Source organism: Engystomops pustulosus, chromosome 8 (assembly GCF_040894005.1).
Source record: "Engystomops pustulosus chromosome 8, aEngPut4.maternal, whole genome shotgun sequence".
Classification (NCBI taxonomy): domain Eukaryota; kingdom Metazoa; phylum Chordata; class Amphibia; order Anura; family Leptodactylidae; genus Engystomops; species Engystomops pustulosus.
The window spans coordinates 38,068,074-38,092,452 of NC_092418.1; the positions used below are offsets into that span (position 1 = coordinate 38,068,074).

General features: G+C 42.2%; 1 protein-coding gene across 1 annotated transcript in view; it reads left to right on the top strand.

Moving 5' to 3' along the window:
* Positions 1-24,379, top strand: part of MRTFB (myocardin related transcription factor B) — a 195,135-nt gene that overhangs the window by 156,004 nt on the left and 14,752 nt on the right. The window contains exons 7-16 of the mRNA XM_072122644.1: positions 1,189-1,351; positions 1,533-1,539; positions 2,242-2,418; positions 14,607-14,723; positions 16,777-17,024; positions 17,604-17,748; positions 18,304-19,296; positions 22,077-22,232; positions 22,881-23,039; positions 23,883-24,017. Coding sequence (XP_071978745.1) covers positions 1,189-1,351; positions 1,533-1,539; positions 2,242-2,418; positions 14,607-14,723; positions 16,777-17,024; positions 17,604-17,748; positions 18,304-19,296; positions 22,077-22,232; positions 22,881-23,039; positions 23,883-24,017 — 2,300 coding nt within the window. The remainder of the gene's footprint in view (positions 1-1,188; positions 1,352-1,532; positions 1,540-2,241; positions 2,419-14,606; positions 14,724-16,776; positions 17,025-17,603; positions 17,749-18,303; positions 19,297-22,076; positions 22,233-22,880; positions 23,040-23,882; positions 24,018-24,379) is intronic.

Sequence of the window (24,379 nt, forward strand, 5' to 3'; positions counted from 1 at the left end):
CTCCCCACTTCTGTCATGTGCATTGAGCAGTGATGGGAAGCCCGGCTCTTATTAGTGAAGTGCCGCATTAGGCTCTGCTCACTAATAAGAGCCGTCTCCTCTGGCTCCCGAATGGCTCCCTATTAAATGTATAATAGGGAGCCTCAGGCTAGTCAGTCACCCCTCTCCACGTTACTTTTAACCCAATTTTTATTGGGGTAACGGGGGCGTGGTTACCCGATTAGGGGCGGGGTTAAGTAAGCCGGCATCTCGTTCGCAAATGACCCATCAGTATGGGGAGGGGGGATGGTATGGATGAGAGGGAGAATGCATGAGGGTACACAGGCACACACAGGCTGCAGCTGTACTTCATGGTACATCCATGGATAGACATTTTTTAAGGAGCCAAAAGAAGGGTCAGACATGTCAGATTTGCACATGCCTGATCCTTTTGTTCGGAAACAAAATAAGCAGCATCCTTATGCATATAAGATCAAACCCAGTGTATGGCAGAAGTTTTGCAGAATAGAATGATCGTTTTATGGTGAAATTCCAACTTTACAAAACAACCCAAAAAGTTCACCCCCCTGACAACTTGCAACAAACATTGACCCTTGTGATGTAGAACAACATACAGTATAACATATGATGGGTATAATAATACTATGATGCAAACATAGGATCTCCAATGCAGGACCTCACCATCTGGAATATGTCGGGAAGCAGTTCTTTAACCACACTAACCACATTCTTAGTTTCTTATTGCATTCACCCTTAGGGCGTTCAGATCCCTCCCATTAGAAATAAAGGTGTCACATGAGGCTCAGGGAGTCTATGAATCTGTTTCAGAAAACAGGAAATAGTCACTTAGGAGACGACGTCTGCAGCATGTGGACAGTTGAAGCCGCAAACTCAACTTTTTGAGGCTTCTCTGTATCAAAATCTGCAAATAAGCATTTGTTAACCCTTCAGACCAGTGTTCTTGTATGTGCTCTGATTTTTTGCCATGACCCCCTTAATACAGGATCGGTTGTGTGTGATGAGTTTCTCATTGCTATCCCTCTACCTGTATTATGGAAGTTGCCTACATGAAGGTAACATTCTCCTCCGCTGCTGAGTTAATCATTTATAAAGCAACAATAAGTAATTGTCCGTGTAATAGACAATGGTTGTAGTGACTGAACCATATGTACTTTTCTCTGTGTGCAGAGACACATGCCGAGCCATCGCTGCAGGCCACGCAGATGAAACTAAAGAGGGCGAGACTGGCAGATGATCTCAATGAAAAGATTGCTCAAAGACCTGGGCCTATGGAATTGGTGGAGAAGAATATACTACCCGTGGACTCCAGCGTCAAGGAAGCTATAGGCACGTAGTAAAAACTATCTGCCGTACAAGGAGACTGTGTTATTGTTATTTTGTGTGTGAGATGAATCCAATAATCCGTATCAGGGTGATGGCAGAGGTCAGGGGACAGAAGGGTCAGACATGTTTGTGGTCAGCGTTCCCTATCCTTTATCATCATGTTATAATGAGTGACTGGTCACTTTTAGGTCGGAGGTAGGCCAAACACCCCTGTAGTAGCCCATCCAGCATATGATCAGCCGCTAGTCCCATAGCTGACGTACATCTGTAAATTGGTGAGAGAAGAGCCGGCTTAGCTTCTGAAAGCTGCAGAACGTGTCGCAGAGCTGCCATGGAGAGCTGTTGTCAGATTCATGGCTCGCACACTGTACATATGGTTTCCTCTAGGCAACATTGAGCTTTAGATAAAGCCATAAGGCAGAACCCGGGTAGAAGGAAAGTCTGTGCTCTGGAAGAAACCAATAAGTCACAGGCGTAAGACGTGTAGTAAAACGTGATTGAAGACAGAGCAACTGCTAAAATGTAGAGAAGAGCGGCATGGAGGATGGTACTCCTCGGTCTGACCCCTTACCTCTGTGTAGATCTCAGGCATCTTGTCATGTAGTGTAATCCAGGTAAAGCCTCTAGATGTAGTTGCTCATTAAATCAGCATTTTTGTAGCACATTTTTCTTTTTCATTCCTGGAAACGTACAAAACCCTGAGATAGTTTATTGAGACACATAACCAGATGGCTGCTCGGAGCTCTCCAGAGCTCATGTCCTTCCCGCACACATTTCTTAGCTGTAAGTGTCATGCGTTGTAATGGACGGTGTGTTCTTTATAATATGTTATATGTTATGATAGACTACTGCTGATTAGGTAAGTAACCAGATGCTGATGTTCTCCATGCCGGATAGGTATGTGACCGTATCCATCTAATTGCAGAGAGCACAGACACTTTCTCATTTGATGAGGACAGCGATGCCTTTTCACCAGAACAGCCGGCAAGCCAAGAATCTCAGGGATCAGCAGCTTCTCCTGGAGAGATCAAGCTCAGCGAGTCTTCCTCTCCCTCATCCAACTTCAATATTCAGGTATCATCAATGGAGCTTTAGTATTACTGTGTTTTTTGGAGATTCTGCAGACCTCGGGGTCCCCCTTTATTTAGCGGCCCCCGTTACAGATTTTGCATTACAGTCTAGCAGCTAATAACTTCATTTTGTTCGTCTCCTCTGATTGGATTCTTATTGTCTAGCTCTGAATAAGTGTCTTCATAGGGGTGTAGTAGACACTTTTCTAACCCCCACTGGGCATCTTGTATGTCCTGTGTTTGCCAATTACGGTTTCACCTATGTTAAATGAAATCTACTATTATCTACTATCAAAATCCATCATGATATACCAGGGACACTTACTCATAGATCCAGGGAATGGTGTGGTAATCCTCTTTTTTTTCTTTATCCATGGCTTCCTTCCTTCTAAAAATCAACTTTTAAAATTATGTTAATGAGTCTAAAAAGCTACTTGCGGTGTTTCCAGAGCCCATCCATTCTCTAGATTCACAGACTGTTACACTGTAGCACCCTCTGCTCCCTCAGCACTTACGCCTCCCTCTGCCTGCTGTAATCTGACATCAGTAGAGGAAGTTGCAGCGCCCATTGGGAGGGGGAAGTGCTCCTGCACAGAGTAGCAGCCTGTGAATATGCAGAGGCTCTGGTAACACCCCCAGAAACCCTTCGGGCTCATTAGCGTAATTCGTACAGTTGATTTTAGAAGGAAGGAGGTCATGGATAACAAATATAAGAAAATTACCACAGTCACAGCGCCTGGATCTATGAGTAAGTGTCCCTGGTTTATCATGATGGATTTTGAAACCTGCAGAGGCTACTGGGACGTGTACTAGCCTGGCCTGATACTGGGAGCTAAAGCTAGTACACGTCACAGTAGCCTCTGCAGTTACTTTAGATATTGCTAAAATAAAGTTTTTAACAAGTTAGGTTCCAGGATTATTAAATTACAGATTATGGTAGAGGCAGGAGGAATCAACCATCACATCTACTTCTGATAAAGGAAACCTACTATTAGGAATCTACAAACACAGTGTATTATAAGGCTGCTATATAAAAGGTCTGCAGCATCTTCTAGTAACCCTACTATGGCCCACGTGGGTACTCTATGAGCCTCTTATATTAAATCTCCTGTTTACATCTGTATTCTGTGGATTACGTAGCTTTTTTACACAACCTCTTGGCCTGTAATAAATATGGAGGGTGTTAAGCAACAGATTCTACACATTTGGAGAACTATTGAGCAATTTCAGCGAAGTTTAGCCGAGCCACATGGGACGGCGCTGACGCGTGCATTACTGATCCCTCCAGCATCAGCTGTAATATATTTATCCTAAATAAACCACCATTACAAGAAGCAGATTCTCCGCCAGGCTACTCTAAGCCGATGCTCCTAGTGATACAAGTGCATAGCTGTTAATGTTCCCATATTGCAGACACTGAGAGCGCAAGAAGAACTCCAGGCACATTAATAAGTATACACAACCGAATACCGATACTTATATGGATGCACAAAGAGATCCAGAGTGCAGCATTGATTGAAGGAGGAAGCTTACCATTCATAACTCCATAAACAATTGCCCCCGATTTTTCCCTGGAAAGATTGAGCCTTTTTATTGCCTTCAGAAATGAAGACGTCACAAGTGCTGGTCGCTTCTATCGTCTGCTTAATGTCACTCCATGTGCGTAACGGGACATTTATATCGAATGCATGGGATTCCCTGTCTTGGATCAGTAAAGACATTTTTTTTTTTTTCCTAAACATGGCGGTCCCACATGTGTCACTCGAGAATTTATGGCGGCACATGGTGTTATTTTTATATCAGACGTCTGCAGAATCTATTATATACCTAATCTAATAATAGCTACAGGAAAATTGACTCCAAGTCTCTTGAGCTCTGCTGAACTAATTTTACTATTTTTGTCTGAAAGTAAAAAGAAACTTGATTTTTATTTTCTCCTATAAAATCAGGCATGCATGAGAAGATTGGAGTACTTGGAGGAATATACAAAACCCATGTAGATGTTGCCTTAAAGGAAACCTACCACTTGAAATGGCAGGTTTCCGATGGCAATACCGAGCACCAGCTCAGGGTGAGCTGGTGCCGGCGCTTATTTTTGTTAGTGTTTTAAACCGCGGTATCGCAGTTTACAACACTTTTTAAACTTTATAGCCGGCGCAGGGAGGTACGCGCTCGGCGCTTACTGTGCGCACGGCTACATAGGAAGTGAAGGAGAGCCGCGCGCATGGTAAGCGCCGAGCGCGTACCTCCCTGTGCCGGCTATAAAGTTTAAAAAGTGTTTTAAACTGCGATACCGCGGTTTAAAACACTAACAAAAATAAGCTCCGGCACCAGCTCACCCTGAGCTGGTGTTCGGTATTGCCATCGGAAACCTGCCACTTCAAGTGGTAGGTTTCCTTTAAAGAGGTTGTTCCAAGAATTTAAGTTATTCCCAATCCACAGGATAGGGGTAACAGAATGGTCAGTAAGGGTGGGCACTCAACCAATCACGAAAACGGGACCCCAATGTTTCCAGGAGCGGGGATCCAGTTCTCACTGATGGGTGGAGCGACATTACACATGCTTGTCCTGCCAGCCCTTTTTCTGAATCTTGGGTTCCTATTCGCTTGATCAGTGCAACCTTTACAGATCATCCTATGGATAGAGGATAACTTAAATACTTAGGACATCCCTTTAAATTCCCAAACCTATTCTGCTCCAAAAGATGGATGTTGCAATCAAAGAAGAATTACTGGGTCCAGAGAAAGGAGCTCCAGTGATAATTCAGTACTGATCACACCGTAGTGTAGTCCCATACAGCCACGGAGAGTTCACTTTAAAAACACGCTGAGCGTGGCACATACTGGGTGGCCTTACACTGCAGGAAGATGTCTTGAGCCCTCCCTGCTGAACTCTGTGCTGGGGTGGCCACTGAGGTTGCCAGGTCTGGTATCTGTTCTGTAGGGTCACCACCACTGTCGTACCGCTTCTTCATAGAATCATTTTGCGATTGAAAAAAGTCTCTATGGGTGACCATTAACCCTAAATATAGTTGTTGGCTGAAAACCTGCCTGACCAACATCTGTTCCTCCCAAATCCACTTATAAATATGAAACGTGTATATATGTTGCCATTAGGGAGAGGCACATAAGCCACTGTTAGACACCTCTGCTGGTAGTTCATCTCCATGTATTTGGAATTTTAAAAACCCCTCTTTCTTTGATCTTCCTACCCCCAAACATCTGGCAGCGATACAACCATACAGATCACATAGTTAAATCAGCAGTATACATGGCCTTCATCTATAGGTCATGGCCACCTTATGGCTTGCATTACACAATATAACCCATATTATACAATAGCTGTCTTCCTATCAATATACCTTGTTTACATTATCAAATAGAGAAATGTCTCTGGCGGGCACAGCCCCAACGATATCGGCAACAGCCCGGCACGTTGCCCGACTCTCCAGGGGCAGGGGTGATCACGGCAGGACTTCCCAGCGGTGCTCAATCAATGTGTATCAGAGGATATCCATATATAAACATAGAAAAAGATGACGGCACTCATCGGTTCCAAAAACATGAAAAGTGTCCTTTATTGGTGGGAAAGCATGCAGGGGGGTAAACAGACAGGTTCCGGCAACGGATACCTTGTTTACATTCTTATACCTATGGGGAGAAATGTTAGAAGCAGTCACTGGATGATTGTGAAACCTCCATTTGTATAAAATGATTTAAATAATGACACATAGAAATAGTAGATGATGCATTCAATTCTGTGACCTTAAATCAGGATCATGTCATAACGGTATGGAAGCTGCGTGTTCCTCCTCTGTGTGGCTTCTTTCCAGCTATTCTCTTGCGCCTTCCATTTCATGTACTTACTAATAAATTGATTTGTTTCCCATGAAATCTCCCCTAGATAGGAGAAGTTACACTGTGATATCTATTGGACACAATGGGGAACATTTACTTACCCGCCCCGTCGCGATCCCCTCGGTGCGCTATCCGACGAGGATTCGGAGATGCCTCGATTCACAAAGATCATGCGCACGATATCCTGCATGTGTCGCTTCCCCCGCTGAGGTCCGCCGGAGTTCACCTTCTTCTTCCTGATGCATGCAAGTGCTTGATCTCGCAGTTTTTCTGAATCAGTCGGGTTGTCCGACCGCGCCCTCTCTCCCCCGATTTCTGTCGCATGCAAGCCGGGGCCGATGCGCCACAATCCGATCACGTGCGTCAAAAACCCGACAGAATCGCAGTCCGTGGACCCTTAGTAAATGTGTCCCAATGTTGACAGTCGGTGCTGAGCTCAATAATCACCAGGATACTAACCTGCCACCATGGCGAGGAATCAAAAGGGCTGCTTTAGCTTTACACCCCGCCCCCCTCCTCCAAGTAGGCATGGCTGGGATTGACCAGGTGGACACATATGAGCCAATCACAGCCATGCCTTGTTGTTAGGGGAGCAAAGCTATTTGGTTGCCCATCCAACAACATGCCCAGGTTAGGCTGAGCTGCCTGACCTAAAGTTTGGGTCCGCTCATCTAGTATAATAATAGCATTCAGGTTTTGTTTTTTATTATGGACTTGCAGCATAACCCGCTCTTTAAACTCTCCATCTGCCAGTAATAATGAGTCACTACTTTGCCCCCATCCCATTTTAATTAGAAGAATAAACACACATTGCATGATTTGTGGATAAGACTCCTGGCGAGGGAGCCTTCATCAGTCCTGGGTGTTTTTCATCTTTAGAATTAATAAATGATAATGTTCTCCAAGGGATTAATTAGCGGCATTATGAGATACTCTCGGATGTGTCAGTCATAAGGAATGTGTCTCACAGAATATTTGTTAAAATAAACTCTCATTTAGATCAAGTACATATCACTGCGGCCTCTTACCTCACTTGTAATTGCCCTGACCTTATAGTCACAGCAACAAGTTACTGGGTTAGAAATGAACAGGCTGGAAATATCTGGGGAGGTTGATGCGTCGAGAAATATCTATATCTTGTAGTGTAGTAAGAGGATGCCAATGTATCATGGAGCAATTAGAAGTCTACCCTGACACTTATTTATATAGGGGTTTAGAGAAGGGAAAAAAACAGGCTGAAACCGCGCTGCTCAATGTTCATATTTTAATTCAGGATAACAATGGACAACGCGTTTCGGAAGCGGAATGCCTCCTTCATCAGGTCCAAACACAAAATGTCTATAACAAAGATGAATAGGTATACATATTTTACTAAATGATGAATACAGATAAAAAATACAATTATAGAAGGTCATAATTCTATATATATATTATAAAAGCATATGAGTGAGGTTCATAGGATAGAAGAGCATCTAGGAATTCGCACTTCAATTGCCATATGTAGTGGTATATGTATTAGGTTACAAATATATAAAATTGTTTAGTAAATAAATAGAATAAATTGGACAAATTTATAGATGTTTACATAATTAATAATATTTGGTAAAAAAAAGGGGAAAAGGATAAAATCAAGTAAACAATGATAGAGAATATCAGTTCTTCACATATTAATAAATAAATAAATAAATAGATGAATATTTCATAAAATTAATGATAAAAATATAGTGATAATAAGTGGATCCCTACCCTATTGTACTCTTTTAGATGATTGGTCCCAGATGTAATGAAAAGGGTCCCAATACGGTTCTGCAGGTTAACTGTGAAAAATGAGGGCAAGGGTAATCATGTTTTGTACAGAAGGAGAGTGTGGTAGGTGAAGTGTAGGTATCTTACCAGAATTGGGATCGGGCCAAAGGCAAATAGTAGAGAATCTGAGGGAAGATATAATATTAGGGGGTGGGATGGGGAATAGGTTTTTGCAGTAGATATAAGGATAAAAAGGTGAAAGTACTTACAGGAAATACAGTGCGAGCCGGCGTGGGTGCTGTGAAATGAAATTAATTCAAACACATGGGGAATCAAACTCACTCTTAACTTTTCTACAACTCAGATCGAATTCCTCGACCTCCTCATATCAGTCAATAAAGAACAAAATGGACTATCGACATCCACATATTTCAAACAAGTGGATGTCAATAGTTTTTTAGAATTTGACAGTGCGCACTATAAGAGCTGGCTTATGAATGTCCCATACAGCCAGTTCAAACGTATTAGAAGAAACTGCACAGAAGACAGTATGTTCAACAAACAATCGCAGATTCTACACAAAAGATTCAAAGAAAAAGGCTACCCGCAGAACATCATAAGAGACGCCTACTCAAAAACCAAAAAACTCTCACAAAAAGATTGTCTGCTACCAAAGAGAAATAACGGAAAAAACAACACAGATCAAACTGGAGACAGAGGACCAAATTTTATTACCACATTTACATCCGATCATAAGACTATTAAAACTGTGCTGTCAAAATACTGGCCCATTCTCCTTAAGGACCCTCATCTTAAAGAGTTCATTCCACCCAACCCACAACTCACATTTAGAAGAGCCCCCACGCTGAAAACCATCTTAGCCCCCACAAAGATGCGACCACCCAAAAAGGGAGATCAACCTGGGAAAATGAAACCATCCTTTTTCCCAGATTTAAAAGGGAGTTTTAAATGCAACAGCACTAGATGTCTTACGTGCGATATCATTGCACACCGCACACACTCTTTCTGCTCCACGGTCACAGGAGAAACTTTTCAAATTGACAAATTCCTTAACTGTGCATCCGATTATGTTATATATCTGTTCCAATGCCCCTGCCATCTTCAGTATGTTGGCAGAACCACACAGCCGCTAAGAGAAAGAATTAATACCCATAGAAGCAAAATTAAAAGTGGCTTCCAACTCCACAGCGTCTCACGACACTGCCATCAACACCACAACAATGATATCAACCATCTTTCTCTTTTGCCTATTGAACAAATCCCTAAAGATCACCCAGATCGTCTTACACAGCTCATCAAGCGAGAAAATTATTGGATCTTTAAGTTGAACACCATGTGTCCGTATGGATTAAATGAAACTCTGGAACGCATTTAACTCACCTCTTACGAATACCATCATCCAACTCCGTTCTACACCATCAAAATCTATTAAATTCATGCACTATGCCTCCCTACATGCTTTACACTTCACATCAAACAATACTCATCATTCAGTTCATCTGTTATGCCCTCCTCTTTATATGCTCAATACTTCATTAGGCATTATAATATCTATTAAGCATTATAATAACCATAGGGTATTATGCACTTTGACCTGCCCAATATTTGACCTGCCCAATATTTCACATTAATATTTCATATTATAATATTTCATACTATTAGGCATTTTACTTGGCTTTTGACTTGTTCAATATTTCATATTATTAGGCAATATAGTAGTCACAGCTCTACTTATTCAACTTACCTCTCACACTATCCAGCGCTGTCCTCGGAGCTCTGTCTCTTCTAACATTCCGATCCGGTCCTTTCAGCGCACGCGCGTATATTGGTACGCGCATGCGCTCTTCTCTCCGATAAAATTACATAAAGTCCGCACTACTGCGCGTGCGCATCTCCACCCGCGCATGCGCACTACCTAACTTCGGTGTCCATTTAAATCATTAGCGGAGCCGGCAGGGGCGCACAACACAGCACCCACGCCGGCTCGCACTGTATTTCCTGTAAGTACTTTCACCTTTTTATCCTTATATCTACTGCAAAAACCTATTCCCCATCCCACCCCCTAATATTATATCTTCCCTCAGATTCTCTACTATTTGCCTTTGGCCCGATCCCAATTCTGGTAAGATACCTACACTTCACCTACCACACTCTCCTTCTGTACAAAACATGATTACCCTTGCCCTCATTTTTCACAGTTAACCTGCAGAACCGTATTGGGACCCTTTTCATTACATCTGGGACCAATCATCTAAAAGAGTACAATAGGGTAGGGATCCACTTATTATCACTATATTTTTATCATTAATTTTATGAAATATTCATCTATTTATTTATTTATTTATTAATATGTGAAGAACTGATATTCTCTATCATTGTTTACTTGATTTTATCCTTTTCCCCTTTTTTTACCAAATATTATTAATTATGTAAACATCTATAAATTTGTCCAATTTATTCTATTTATTTACTAAACAATTTTATATATTTGTAACCTAATACATATACCACTACATATGGCAATTGAAGTGCGAATTCCTAGATGCTCTTCTATCCTATGAACCTCACTCATATGCTTTTATAATATATATAGAATTATGACCTTCTATAATTGTATTTTTTATCTGTATTCATCATTTAGTAAAATATGTATACCTATTCATCTTTGTTATAGACATTTTGTGTTTGGACCTGATGAAGGAGGCATTCCGCTTCCGAAACGCGTTGTCCATTGTTATCCTGAATTAAAATATGAACATTGAGCAGCGCGGTTTCAGCCTGTTTTTTTCCCTTCTCTAAACCCCTCTACAACATCCACTATCATCTACAATATTGGATTGTCAGGCTACCGCAGCAGCTCCCCTTCCCAGATGCAAGTCACCTCTATATTTATGTTAAGAATTGTGGTTAATTTCTACTATTGTAGCTAATTTCTACTGTTTGTTTTTAGTGCCATATATCTTGCGCTGTGTTCCATTCCTTTTTCTTTATATTTATTACTTATTTATATAGTCTGTATGAAGCCATGACCCAGGCCTTCATATGGGTCTAGAGGTTAATGAGGACATTGAGTGCGACCATCACACATGAAGACTCCTCATGGTCAGATATAAATTGGGGAAAGTAGTTGAGGATTTAGTGGTTAGGTTTGAAGATACTTTTAGATACTTATTATTTTAATCTGATTACGAATGCAGATTGTGATTGGCCAATAATATAGACCCACGTGTTCCTTTCCCTTCCGATCAGCACAATGCCGATCCTAACAGAGGAGACGGAGCCATAGAGAGATAGATATGTGAAGTTAATGGACCTCTGTAAGGCCAGATACTACACTTTCAGCAGATGTTAATATAAATTGACATATTTTAATAATTTTCTTTGATTTCATAAAGACTATTAAAAATTGACTCTATGGTTACTTACTCCTAAAATAAAGAATAGGGTGGTCTGTATAGAACAGTGATGGCGAACCTTTTATAGCCCCGTGCCCAAACTACAACCAAAACCCACTTATTTATCGCAATCCAACATGGCAATTAAAGCAGTAAACTTATTGCTCCCTTCTCTGTCATAGCTTTCTATCAGGTCAGTATCCCGAGGACATCAATACAGTAGAAAGAATGAGAACAGTAAGAATTGTCATCTGTGGAGCCGGAGCGACAATAATAATGCAGATCTGCCCACCCCTTCCAATTCCTCCAGTAGTCTCAGACAGTGCTGTTGCTTTAAAGGGGTTTTCCAAAGGTTGAATAACTTGACTGATTTCTTCCAAAAACAGCGCCACACCTGACTATGGTTTGTACCGTTATTTGGACTCGGCTCTATTCATCTCTATCCAGCAGAGTTGCAATACCAACACAAACCATGGTCAGGTGTGGAGCTGTGTTTGGAAGAAAGCAGCCAAGTTTTTTTTAACTTCCTGCCAACCCCCTTAAGATATTACTAAGTGCGGAAAGTACATGGCTGTGTGGGAATCCATGAAGATACCTTTTGTCCTCTTTGGTGTTGTCCCATATGCCCCACTCGTTACCTTATGCTCACGATGGGGCCTCTTTGCGCTTCCTCCGTGGCCCCTGTAGTGATGGCCTGGGTGCCCACAGAGAGGGCTCTGAGTGCCACCTGCGGCACCCGTGCCATAGGTTCACCACTACTGGTATTGACCGTTCACAGTTCAGACCTTTGCTACTTACTTCCACCACTAAAACGGTAGTAACGGAAATCTAACGGATCTGTTAAAATGTTCATTGATTTCGATTTTTTTAATGGATTTCGACTTTTAATGGATTTCGTTAGTGTCTGTTTGCTTCCCTTCCGATAGGCTTCTGTTCTGTCCAATCTTCTCACCACATAGTGGAAACACTACGTGGTGCAGCAGGAAGCCACTGAATGTCCTTTGTAATTAGTGGACATTTTAATGGATTAATAAGGCTCTGTTCACACTACCCTCTGTATTTCTATTATTTATCTCAGTTTAAAAAAATAGGCATAATACATGGCGGGTCAGTCTTCCCTACTCTGCTTCCATACTTTCTATACGGTTCTATTTTTTTTAGCATTGGAAACTTTATTGTGCAATGCTCAGTTTACAAGAATTCCAACTCTTTATTCACCCGGATTAGCAGAAATGGGCCCTTATAATTTTTTTTTTTTTACTGTAACTGGTATATAAAAGAAAGTCTGGACTGGAAATAAAAGGACATCACCACATGGGAAGCAATGAAATAAAATCCAGTTACTGTAACAATAAATAATATTATTGGATTTCTGCTCAAAAGGCAGAACAAGCTATAAACTATAGCAACGCTAGCAGTACGCGCATTCACTAACATAAGAGACCTAATAGAGGCTGCATATTGGTCGTGATCTAGGGCTAGTTACAACAGCTGATGGGTCGTTACAGTGTGCAACCCACTTATAACCATATAAAACCGGAATTTTTTCCGTTGTATAACTTCTGTGTAAGTTAATGACAGATGTTGCCTGATAATAATCCATCCCTTGAAATATAACAACTCTGCTCTCGGCTTTTTGTATAGTTAGCAGAAGGTGCAGTGTGTTTAGATTATTAGATGTCTCGCTGGCACAGGAAATTAGCCGCGCTCCATTCTCCTCTGGAATTGGGCAGAATAGATTTCGGCTGCTCCCGTGATTATCCCTGTGTCAGTTGAAAAATGAATACCTAGGAATGTAGCTCACCGCAGAACACGTGCCGGGGCGGGACCTCCCTTTAGTTCTGCAACGTCTGGCAGAGATTAAAACTTTCCTTCCACAAAGAAAGTGGCCCAGAGCCAGTGCGGCAGGAGAGCCTGTCCCGGCAGAATTCGGACCCCCTGGTGCTTCCAGAAGAGATCTTTCATTCCTAAAACTCTGCGCTGACAACCCCAAGCCGGGGCCCTTTGTAGTGGAACAAGGATTACAAAGATTTGGTGTTAATTAGGGGCTCTAGTTTATTCCTCGGCCTGTGTTTATACACATATATCCCGTTTTTATACAATAGTGATTTTGGATCCTTTTATATAATCATTTTGCGTTATATTGAACTTTTTACTTTTTGAGGGTAAAAGACAAATCTTTTATACCGCACAACAACTTTCAGTATTCAGATACTGTACCACTGTCCAGTGTTAGCTGCTCTGCCTTCTCATAGAAGTCTAAGGCCGCATACACGCGACCGTAAGGGGACTGGCCGTACATACGTACCCAATGACCGGCTATGAGCGATACACTACCGCATACAGGAAAAAGTTAGGACATCTCCAATCATTCCCCATGTTACAGGCCATACATGTAATGCTGTAGCCGTGTGGGCATACGTTAGTGTAAATGCAGCCTAAGGGAGACCCAACCTAAATCCAGATGTCTCACAAGATTTAATCTGTGGATCATGTCACCTTTTTGAGGTGTTGGTGGCATCATGTGGCCTGACGTCTTATTTTGCGGATGCATTGTCCGTGTGACATCCATTTTTTGCGGTTATATGGTTTGGCAACCAATTACGCACTGATAACATGCAGACTTTGCATCCAATGTATGAGGCCCAAGGACAGAACACCAATAGGAAGCTACTAAATGTGATTACAAGTGAATACTGATGCACATTTGTATTATGGGGACCTATTGCGGACGTGTTACAATATCCGCTGCTGAAACAAAAGCCTTGGGACAGAAGACATCTTCCATCTGCTTCTCTTCTGTGTCTTATCTTCATTACGGCTTTGGCTTAGTCTCTTATATGACATAGTATTGGAATAGGAAGATCTTCCTACGTGAAAGAGAAGGAACAATTAGTGGGGCTTTTATATGACAAGTGTCAGCTTGCTTTCTACAAGCTTCAGTGCGGTTTTATGAGGATCCAAGGAATCTGTATGGCCAAAAGGTTTGTTCATAAAGAGTTGAGTCCGGAAAACATGAACGACTTGTGTGTATATAGACCCTAAAATGTGTATGACCTTTTACTATGCATTGGCTTCACATTTTCCTTTGGATGCTACATTAATCCCAGAAATTTTAATAGGATTTCTTTTATTACACAGCAGACATTATGATGTTTTTTTTTCCTTTTCAGTGCCAACCAGTAAATTCGCCTCTGCCAGACTTTTTCAAGCCTGTTCCAGCCATTGAACCCCTTACGCGAACCCCTGCACCAAGCACAATCTTGAAACCTGGGCCAACACTGGTTAAGGTACAGTGAATACATATCTTATATACATATTTTATACACCAAGTACAACTCCTTTTACAAAGTGATCTTCATCCCCCATAGCGTTTAGTGCATTCTAGCTTAGAAGTCTTCAAAATTGGGCATGATAAACCAGGGACACTTACTCATAATTCCAGGCAGTGTGACTGTGGTAATCTTCTTATATTTGTTTTCCAGCATCTCCTTCCTTCTAAAATCAACTTTTAAAAAATTATGCTAAAGCACCTGAAGGACTCCTGGGGGTTACTAGAGCCCCTCTGTGCTTTAGTTTCACAGGCTGTTGGTCTCCCATCCCTTTCCCCTTTGCCCAATGTAAACAAACTTCAGCAGATGATGTTTCAGCTCACAGAGGGTGGGGGAAATGCTCTTTGAACATTGTGAACAGCCTGTGAATCTGCAGCACGGAGGAGCTTTGTTAACATCTCCAGGAGCCCCTCAGACTCATTAGCATAATTTTAAAAGTTGATTTTAGAAGGATAAGAAATATAAGATGATTAATACAGTCACAGTGTCGGGATCTGTGAGGACTTTTGATGCATGCCTGAGCCAGTAGCGCATTGTTTAATGCGGAAACCCCTTTGACTGTTTGCAGCCATAGCTAATAGTTAGCTATAAGGTATTTACATTGTTGTATCCAATAATGGATGTTGACGTCATTGACGTTCTTAATATACCACACACGATGATAGACGCTCATTGTCTGCAGCCGCAACTTTCTCCAGCTCCAATATGTTTAGCTTGAATGGAGAGAATAGAATGCCAGGCGCTCTGTGCACAGGAAGAAGCCATACTTATATAGACATAATGTGGTGACTAATATGAAAATGTCACAGATTTATTGTTCCATATAAAGGTATTATGGTGCAGATGCACAGCGCCAGAGAACATGAGATGTGTAATATATATCACCTAAGAGTTTCTAGTTAGAATATATTTCCATTCGTACACTGTCATTATAGATTTGCTATGGCGCCCCCTGCTGTTACTTTTGACATCCACCTTATGTGTCCAGGGCTTTCTGGTGCGCTGCTTCTAACTGTCCCAGGCACAATAATCCACCCACCATTTACTTGAGGATCCCAGCGGTGGATATTGAACCTTCAGCTTTACTAATTTTTAGACCTAATTCATTGTTAACCGTTTGGTGTGACCTAACAGTCAAATTTATTCATGGGAAAAGCTAAAGAATAAAAGCTTAAGGGGTTGTACCAAGTTTTTAAGTTATACCTTATCTACTGCAGGGAATCACGGGACCCCCAGCAATGTGGAAAGTGGCAGCCCCATTCTCACTAATGGATGGAGCTGCACCAATAGTATGGGAGTGTTGGAATTGCTGAGCACAGCGCCGAGATATCTCTGGCACCTATCTAAGGAGATAGGTGAGCGTCATGCTCTGAATAGAATTGAATGGCGCAGTAGGGTGCATACTCCACTAACCGCTCCACCCGTTAGAGAGAATGGGGCTTCTGCTCTCCTGTTCTTGTGAACGTTTGACGGTCTCAGGAGTCGGACCCTCACTGATCTACAGGATATGGATAACTTGAAAACTTACGACCCATTAAAAGGGTTTGGCACTAATATAAGTTACTTTACCAGGATAAGTAAAAGATCCCTAATAGAGTAACACACATTGTAAAGTAGTTAGTCAGTCTGAGCTGTGGTCACGTGACCTGGCAGCAGCAGGACTCATGACTTCCTGTGACATCCTGTGTCCTGCTAATTTCCGGCCGATGAAGGAAGATGCATAAAAGCATAATTTTTTGCCTAAAATGCTATAACTTTGAGGCCAAGGTTACACAGTGGATCTATATGTGAATTGTATTATTTTAATATTTCATATAGATCATGTATCTGTAGGCTGATTCATCATGGATTTCCTAGCCAGTGGCATGTTTTGGTTAGCAGATATAAAAGAAGCGGTAGAAAGTCATTCATTTCTTTCAGAAATCCCGCAATAAACTGGTAATGATATAAATGGGGATTTCTTGTGTTATATTATCTGTAATGGTAACATGGCACGTGTCTCCTTAAACAGCAAAGTCAACCCAAGAGTAGCAATGACAAGCCACGCAGTAAGAAGTCAAAGGAGCCCAAACCAAGGGTGAAGAAGCTGAAATATCATCAGTATATTCCCCCAGACCAGAAAGGGGAGAAGTTGGAGCCGGAGATGGACTCTAACTACGCGCGACTCCTGCAGCAGCAGCAGCTCTTCCTGCAGCTTCAGATCCTGAGCCAGCAGCAGCAACACTACAACTACCAGACCATCCTACCAGCACCGCTCAAGTACGTGTATACCCTCACACCCATAACACATGTATACACAGTGTTCTGTACTTCTGAAAGAAGTTGACATAAAGAAGGTAATCCAGCATTATGAGGAGGCCAGAGATACCGGATTATAGAGATTTTCTGGATCGTTGAATATTTTAATATCAGTCGTCCATTTCAAGCTCGAGCTCCACCGCAGCGCATTGTTACCTGTGTCACATCACAACCAACACAATAGTAAAACACTAAAACTATAACCTCAACATATAATGGAATAATGTGACGTGATTAGAAGATTTGGCATTAGACCTCATACATTAAAACCTGGGTCCAAAAGTATACTGTAATGTTCTAGGCCAAGATCTACAGAACTTCAAGGGAATTACACAGCTAATATTATGGTTGGTGCGAGAGTCCCTCACACCCCACCTGCATTATGAACACATTGCCAAGATAAATATTACATAACCACATGAACACCTACTGCAGTAATATCCGGTGTAGTCCCTATGGGAGGGGGATTAACGGGACAGAACACTGACACTGGGCTGGAGTTCTGTATTACCGTCTAATGTTTTATTCTTCCTTCTCTAGGACTTTAAATGACAAACCAAACAACATAAACTCTATAACCAGCAATATGAGTAGCAGCATCTCCTCCCTGCAAAACGCCAACAGGCAGAACTGCATCGCCTTTAAGAAGGCCGGACCGCTGCCGTCCAACCTGGATGACATGAAGGTAATGCCAGATCAATGTGTAATCTAAAAATTTACAAGCAGAATATATGATGGGAGAATGTGACAGCAGGTAATAGCTACATGAACTAGGAGACAAAAGAACCAAAAAAATTTTGGTTATTCTGTGACATTTTGATTGCAACACGAGATGGAGACTATAATGTCTGAGCTCAGTTTTCTGCTTATACAATCCAATTATTTATTTTGGGTGAATTCAGATTGATAGCCTAATATTTTCCACAAATCCACATGTATTTCTTCTCCAGCCGGATTAAATATTACCCTTCATAAGCAAAGCGCTCAGACTCGTTTGGGGAAACGTCTAAGCAGACGCGTCATGAGGAGCGGGGCCCGGCTCTTGTATATTTTTCTGGTTTCCATAGTTAGATTGAGCCCGGCTTTATACATAATACAATCGCCTATCACTCAAGATTAGATGTAGCCTGCTGATTGTGTATGTCTACGCACAGCTAGGTGGACACCTTCACACTGGGCTACTACAGATATAGAGGGAGTAGTAAAATAATTGTTCTTCGTTTCTTATGTGTATTTTTAGGTTGCAGAACTTAAAATGGAGCTGAAACTGAGAGGCTTGCCAGTATCCGGGACAAAAACGGATCTCATTGAACGCCTGAAGCCGTATCAGGATCTAAACAATAATGGTGTTAGTGTTAATAGTGCCACCGCTGTCACCACCACTGCGTCCACCACCACCGCGCCGAGCAGTGCTGCGGATGATGCTACTATGGCGTATACCACTGCTGCTGTAAGTAACTCCACACCGAGTCTCAGTTCAGAAGTGACCTCCTCCTCCAATGGAAGCAACCAGCTAGCCTTGGATAGCATGAACTCGCCGTTACCCATGTCTCCCACTCCATCTGAACAGTCTAACTTCAGTACTGAAGACACCACCATGACCGATACCTTTGCAGAGATTATGACCATGGTGTCTCCATCCCAGTTCATGAACACCTCACCTATGAAGATCAATATGAATGAGGATAGCATGGGCTCAGCCAGTGTCACCACTACAAACATGGATCTGGATGCTGCAGAGAAGGATCGCAAGCTTCAAGAGAAGGAGAAGCAGATTGAGGAGCTGAAGCGGAAACTGGAGCAGGAGCAGAAGCTGGTGGAGGTGCTGAAAATGCAGCTCGAGGTGGAGAAGCGTGGACAGCAACAACCCTGCTCTAATGTCCTAGTAAATGTGGAGCAGAAGCATTTTAATGCAAAAGTTAAAGAGGAAAACCCCATGTCTGACTGTCAGAACTCCACCCAGACAGTCCTGAGCGGTCACTTAATAGGACAACCCACAGTGACCACCGCCGGCCAGAGTATTATTGCCAACAACACCGTGGTCATCAAACATGAAGTTCCCTTGGCCAACCCTGAACATCAAAATATTATTCAGCAGTTTTATGTGACATCTCAAAGGACACCTCAAACGACAGTGGTGGCTCAGCCTCAGGCACTACTAACCACACCGACTGCCCAGATCCTGCTGCCCGTCTCCATCAAGACCAACACAATGCAGCTCTCCATGCTTCAGGTGTGTCTTCTGTATACTCATCTATGAAAACATGGCTCCCTGCCTTCCTGTGGTGGCCAGTCAGTGCACAGTTTGGGGAACGAAGGGTATTCTGCAATTTGAGTATAAAAGAGCTGAGGTTTTGTTAAGACGGTTGTCATTCCATGTACGTAGTCCCTGGGTTAGTAATTTAATAGCATAAAATCTATCAGCTAAGGTATAAAATGTCCTTTCTAGAATACCCGCTTTTATGTGAAATCTCACCTGTTTACCTAAAAAAAAAATCTTAGAAACTTGTGTAAAAAAATAACCAGAGTCGTATTTTCCTGAGATGAGTCAAGTTTAGATGCTGAAGGAGGATAATCTCTTCATACACCCACATCTTGGGTTCTTCTACTACCTACTTTTGGTGTCATATTTTAGAGGTAATTTGTTTTTTTTATACGGTGAGATTTTACATAAAAGTGATCTAGAAGGACATGTCTAACACAACCTGAGGGGACGAGTAGTTTTATGGAGTAAAATCTGATAGTAGATTCCCTTTAAAACTGAGGTACCTCAGAATTATGCACTTATTTTGCTACCAGGGGAGGGAAGAGTTTTGGTCTTGTGCTTTGTTCTTGTACTTAAGATGTTAAGTCAGTTAAACTCATGTTCTACCCTGGACTTTTATATAAGGACACAGGGATAGATATTATAGAGGCAGTTTCCAGCCACTTTACAATAGTCTGAACTGAAGAAGTTGTTTCTGTGCCATGAACCTCTTCAGAAGAGGCCCATCAGCTTTCCCATGGGTCAAAATAATGCCGGTTATGAAGTTTAGTATCAAAAACCAATTCAGGAAAGTTTACATAAAATAATGTATGACTCTCCAGGGAGTGAACACTACCAAAAGAAATTGTAATGAGTAATATCAATGATATAAAAAAATACAAAGTTTATTGGGTGTACTTAAAAATAGAACATTGAACAAATATGGGTGGCTTCATAGCAGAAACATATAAGTACCGGGCAGCGAGCACATCAGGCATATAATACATAATATTGTAAAGTCAGACAAAATTCCAGTATGGAGCAGCACCGTGCACGGGGCAAAATCGGGTGCAGAAATCCTCCCAACGGGCTCGGACCGAACCCACCACGATAGCAAACACAGCGATGAGGCAGCACTCCGTTCAAGTATACTTGAAAATGCCTTTATTGATAAGGTGAAACGTTGTATTGCTACTATGGTGGAATAAAACACAAGATTTTTCACTGAACGGAGTGCTGCCTCATCGCTGTGTTTAATATTGTAAAGTGCAACACGTCACAACTATGTCAAAGATAATAATGATGCACACAGAGTATACCTGTAATCAAAGAATAGTGAGGCGCATTGGAGAAGAACGCTGCCCAGCAGCTCACCAAGACGTGTTTGTCAAAGGGTGACTTATCCAGGGAGCCAAGTCATTATTTAAACGTTACACTTAAAAACACCTATGTAAGGCTGCATTCACACAGCCGATATACGTCCCCCATAGACGGCAATGGTCGCACGGCGCCCTTTGGGAGCGGCCCTTCAGGACATGTCCTATTTTTCTCCTTGGTATGGTGCCGTGCACCATACATCCCTATGGAGAGGGGCGGGGGTGAGCTGCGCTCACCTCCTCCTCCTCTCCCCGCACGCTGCCGTTGCCGCCGTGCTACTGTACAGTGGGCAACGGCAGTGTGAATGTAGCCTAAAGCGGGAGGAGTTGAGCAGATTGTATACAGTGTCCTATCTGTTGGCAGAATGTTATAGAGCAGGAGGAGCTGAGCAGATTGTATATAGTGTCCTATCTGCAGCATGTTATGCAGCAGGCGGAGTTGAGCAGATTCAACATAGGGTCTTATCGCAGGCAGCATGTTATACTCCAGGGTGAGCTGAGCAGATTCTACATAGTGTCTTTTCTGCAGGCAGCATGTTATAGAGTAGGAGGAGTTTAGCAAATTGTATACAGTGTCCTATCTGCAGGCAGCATGTTATAGAGCAGGAGGAGTTAAGCAGATTGTACATAGTGTCCTATCTGCAGGCAGCATGTCATAGAGCAGAAGGAGTTAAGCAGATTGTATACATAGGGGCACATTTACTTACGCGGTCCATTCACGCTCCAACGGCAGCTTTTCCGACGAGCATTCGGGTCTTCCGGCGATTCATTAAGGTCCTGCGCCCGGGGCAATTCAGGGAAAATCAGCGCAAATCGGAAATATTCGGGTAACATGTCGGGAAACCGCGAATCGGGCCCTTAGTAAAAGACCCCTATAGTGTTTAATCTGCAGGCAGCATATTATAGAGCAGAAAATGCTGAGCAGATTATACATGGTGTCCCATCTGCAGCATGTTATACAGCAGGGGAGTTGAGCAGATTCAACATAGGGTCTTCTCTGCAGGCAGCATGTTATAGAGCAGAAGGAGCTGACTGAGCAGATTGTACATAGTGTCCTATCTGCAGGCAGCATGTTATAGATCAGAAGAAGCTCTGCAGATTCTACACAGTGTCCTATTTTTTTTTAGTTATCCTAGGTTTAAAAGTTTAGCGGGCATGTGCATTGGCTATTAATGACCTTCCTTAAATTAACTTGTACCACCCACTGGACTCCTAAGCTCAGAATGATTAGAAAACCATATATCACACCACCCTGTTTTTTCTGTAACCTGACACATCCAGTTTTCTTTAAGTAAATGTGAATTTGTATTATCAAACAAAGATACCTGTAAGGGTAAAATGTCGCCTGTCTCCTCTGTACATGAATCACTAATGTCTGGGTATCATTTTTAGGCACCAGCACCAGTCCCAAGTACATCTCAGCCTCCAATTCTCAATACTACTCCAGCAACTCTGGTCCAAGCCCCGTCCTCTCAGAAGCCGCCGGCACCGGTGACACAAGACAAGTTTACACCAAATATACTCAACCACAAAGCACAGCCCAGAAAGGTTTGTGATTCTTAGCGAAAAGCTTTTAGCTTTTTTAGCTTTTTACACTCAAATAATATAAATGGTTAATTACCAATTACTCTATTTTGTACCATTTAGTCAGCCATTTTTGGGTTAGAAAATGGGGTCTTTGACTAGTTTTCTCCATCCAACCGCTGGACACCCATTATGAACACAATATATGGACTAGTGCGGCTTCTCATCTACAGGATTGTAAAGCTGCGGTCCGCCTAGAACGTATGCAGAAGGTTCTACTCAGAACAGCCACAGCTTGGGAAATGTGGCCAATACCTAGAACTTTTTCACTAGTTAGATACGCTCATCCAAATGGGTCCCAAAGTTTACATGCAACTGATGTGAAAAGACTTTCTTTTCCAAAAAAATGTATTACATGTTTACATCCAGCAGGGGGAGCTGGTGCACTCAGTAATGTCATACTGATACAATAATGTTCTACTCAGTAATACTGAATACAGTCCCTGCCTGTTATACAAAGTATTGTACCATTTCTAAATGAATTTGTGTTATTCAAGCGACCATACTGTGTACAACAAAAGGAGCAATCACAGAAGAACAGCAGTGTAGAAGTACAAGGCTTACTTTTTGCTGTCCCATCTGCAGTTTCTAAGTTGTAATTTTTAACTTTAGGTTTGTCCACCTGCAACGTCAAACAGTGTGTTTTCATATCAGCAAAACCCTGTCACTTCTTCTGTTCCTCCATCATTCAACAACGTGCTGACTACTTCGCAGTCTACGAGAACAACGCAAGCTGCCCCAGTAAAGAATGGACCCACGTCACTGCGTGAGGTTAGACACATGACATGTATATACATTGTCACCTGCTGTATCCTATGCTGTGTGTCTATGGAGGGGTTGTTGGATGTTCCAAGAATGTACTTCATATTTGTATTCACAACCATGGGAAAGGACTATCCTGTATCTATAACTAGTTTAAGGAACTGATTTGTAAAGCGCTACGCAATTTATAAATAGATTATTATTATTAAGGAACCTCCACTATTATTTCCTATTTCATATTCCAGTAAAACCATTATTATGTAGGGCACTTCTTAAGCTTTATAGATCTTTATTTAGGGTTTTACAGCCATCTTTTTAGAGAAAATTTCAATGAGCATTTTTTGGAGCAGAGGTGATACCCAATGAGACCTTTCCAGATTTTCCAGTGTACGAACACACACTTAGGCCTCATGCACATGCCGTTCTGTGGCAGAAACGGGGGAAAGTTTGTGGTCCGTTTTGGCTGGATGGAGCTGGCTCACACCTTACATCTCTATAGGAGCTGCGTGCACAGCAACATGGGTAGGAGTGGGACCTGTTCTTTAATTTGTACTAGGTTCAGTCACAGTGCTGTGAGACAAGGCGGCATCGCTGCACCGTGACCTTGCATAGTTGAAGTCGAAGGCGGCCGTGAGCTAGCCACAATATACAGTCGTGTTCAGGATGTATGTACTTTGTAAGGAGCCCTGAGATCACTGATAAAACTATATCTGCAAATTACAGTCAAGAATTGTCCAGCAGTTTTCTGTAGGGCAGTTATATGTATTCTCCTATCCCTTGCATCCAGTGAGCAGGATTCTTGTCCACATTGTCTGATAATTTATTACATTTGTGTTTCTGTTCTTTCCACAGTCCAATGCCTCCTCCCCGCCCCAGCAGTATATCGTGCAGCATTCTGTGTTTAACAGCTCAGCTGCTAAAAAGAAAGACCCTCCTCGCTATGAAGAAGCCATCAAGCAGGCGCGTAATATTCAGCCTCACGCCGAGGTGGGTCCTTCATGCTACAGACGTGTTACTGCCTCCTCTATATGTGCATGTTAAAGGGGTTGTGTCCGGGGTTCTTCCTTTTCTCCTCACCCCAAGTCTTGCGCTGCATCTCTGGTCTATCTGTGCATACAGAGGCTGCAGCATATCCTTATAAAATCTCTTATTAAATACAGAGCCTGGAGGTGACTGTATCAGAGTGGAGGAGAAATAGAACTACATATGGAACATTTCTTATTTATTTTTCTGGTGTAATTCTAAAGTTTTACATTTGTGCCACCTGTGGGGGCAACAATCTGGTGCTTTCTGCCAACTCCCTACTGTAAACTAGACATAAGTTTATTATTAGGGAACGACTGTACGAT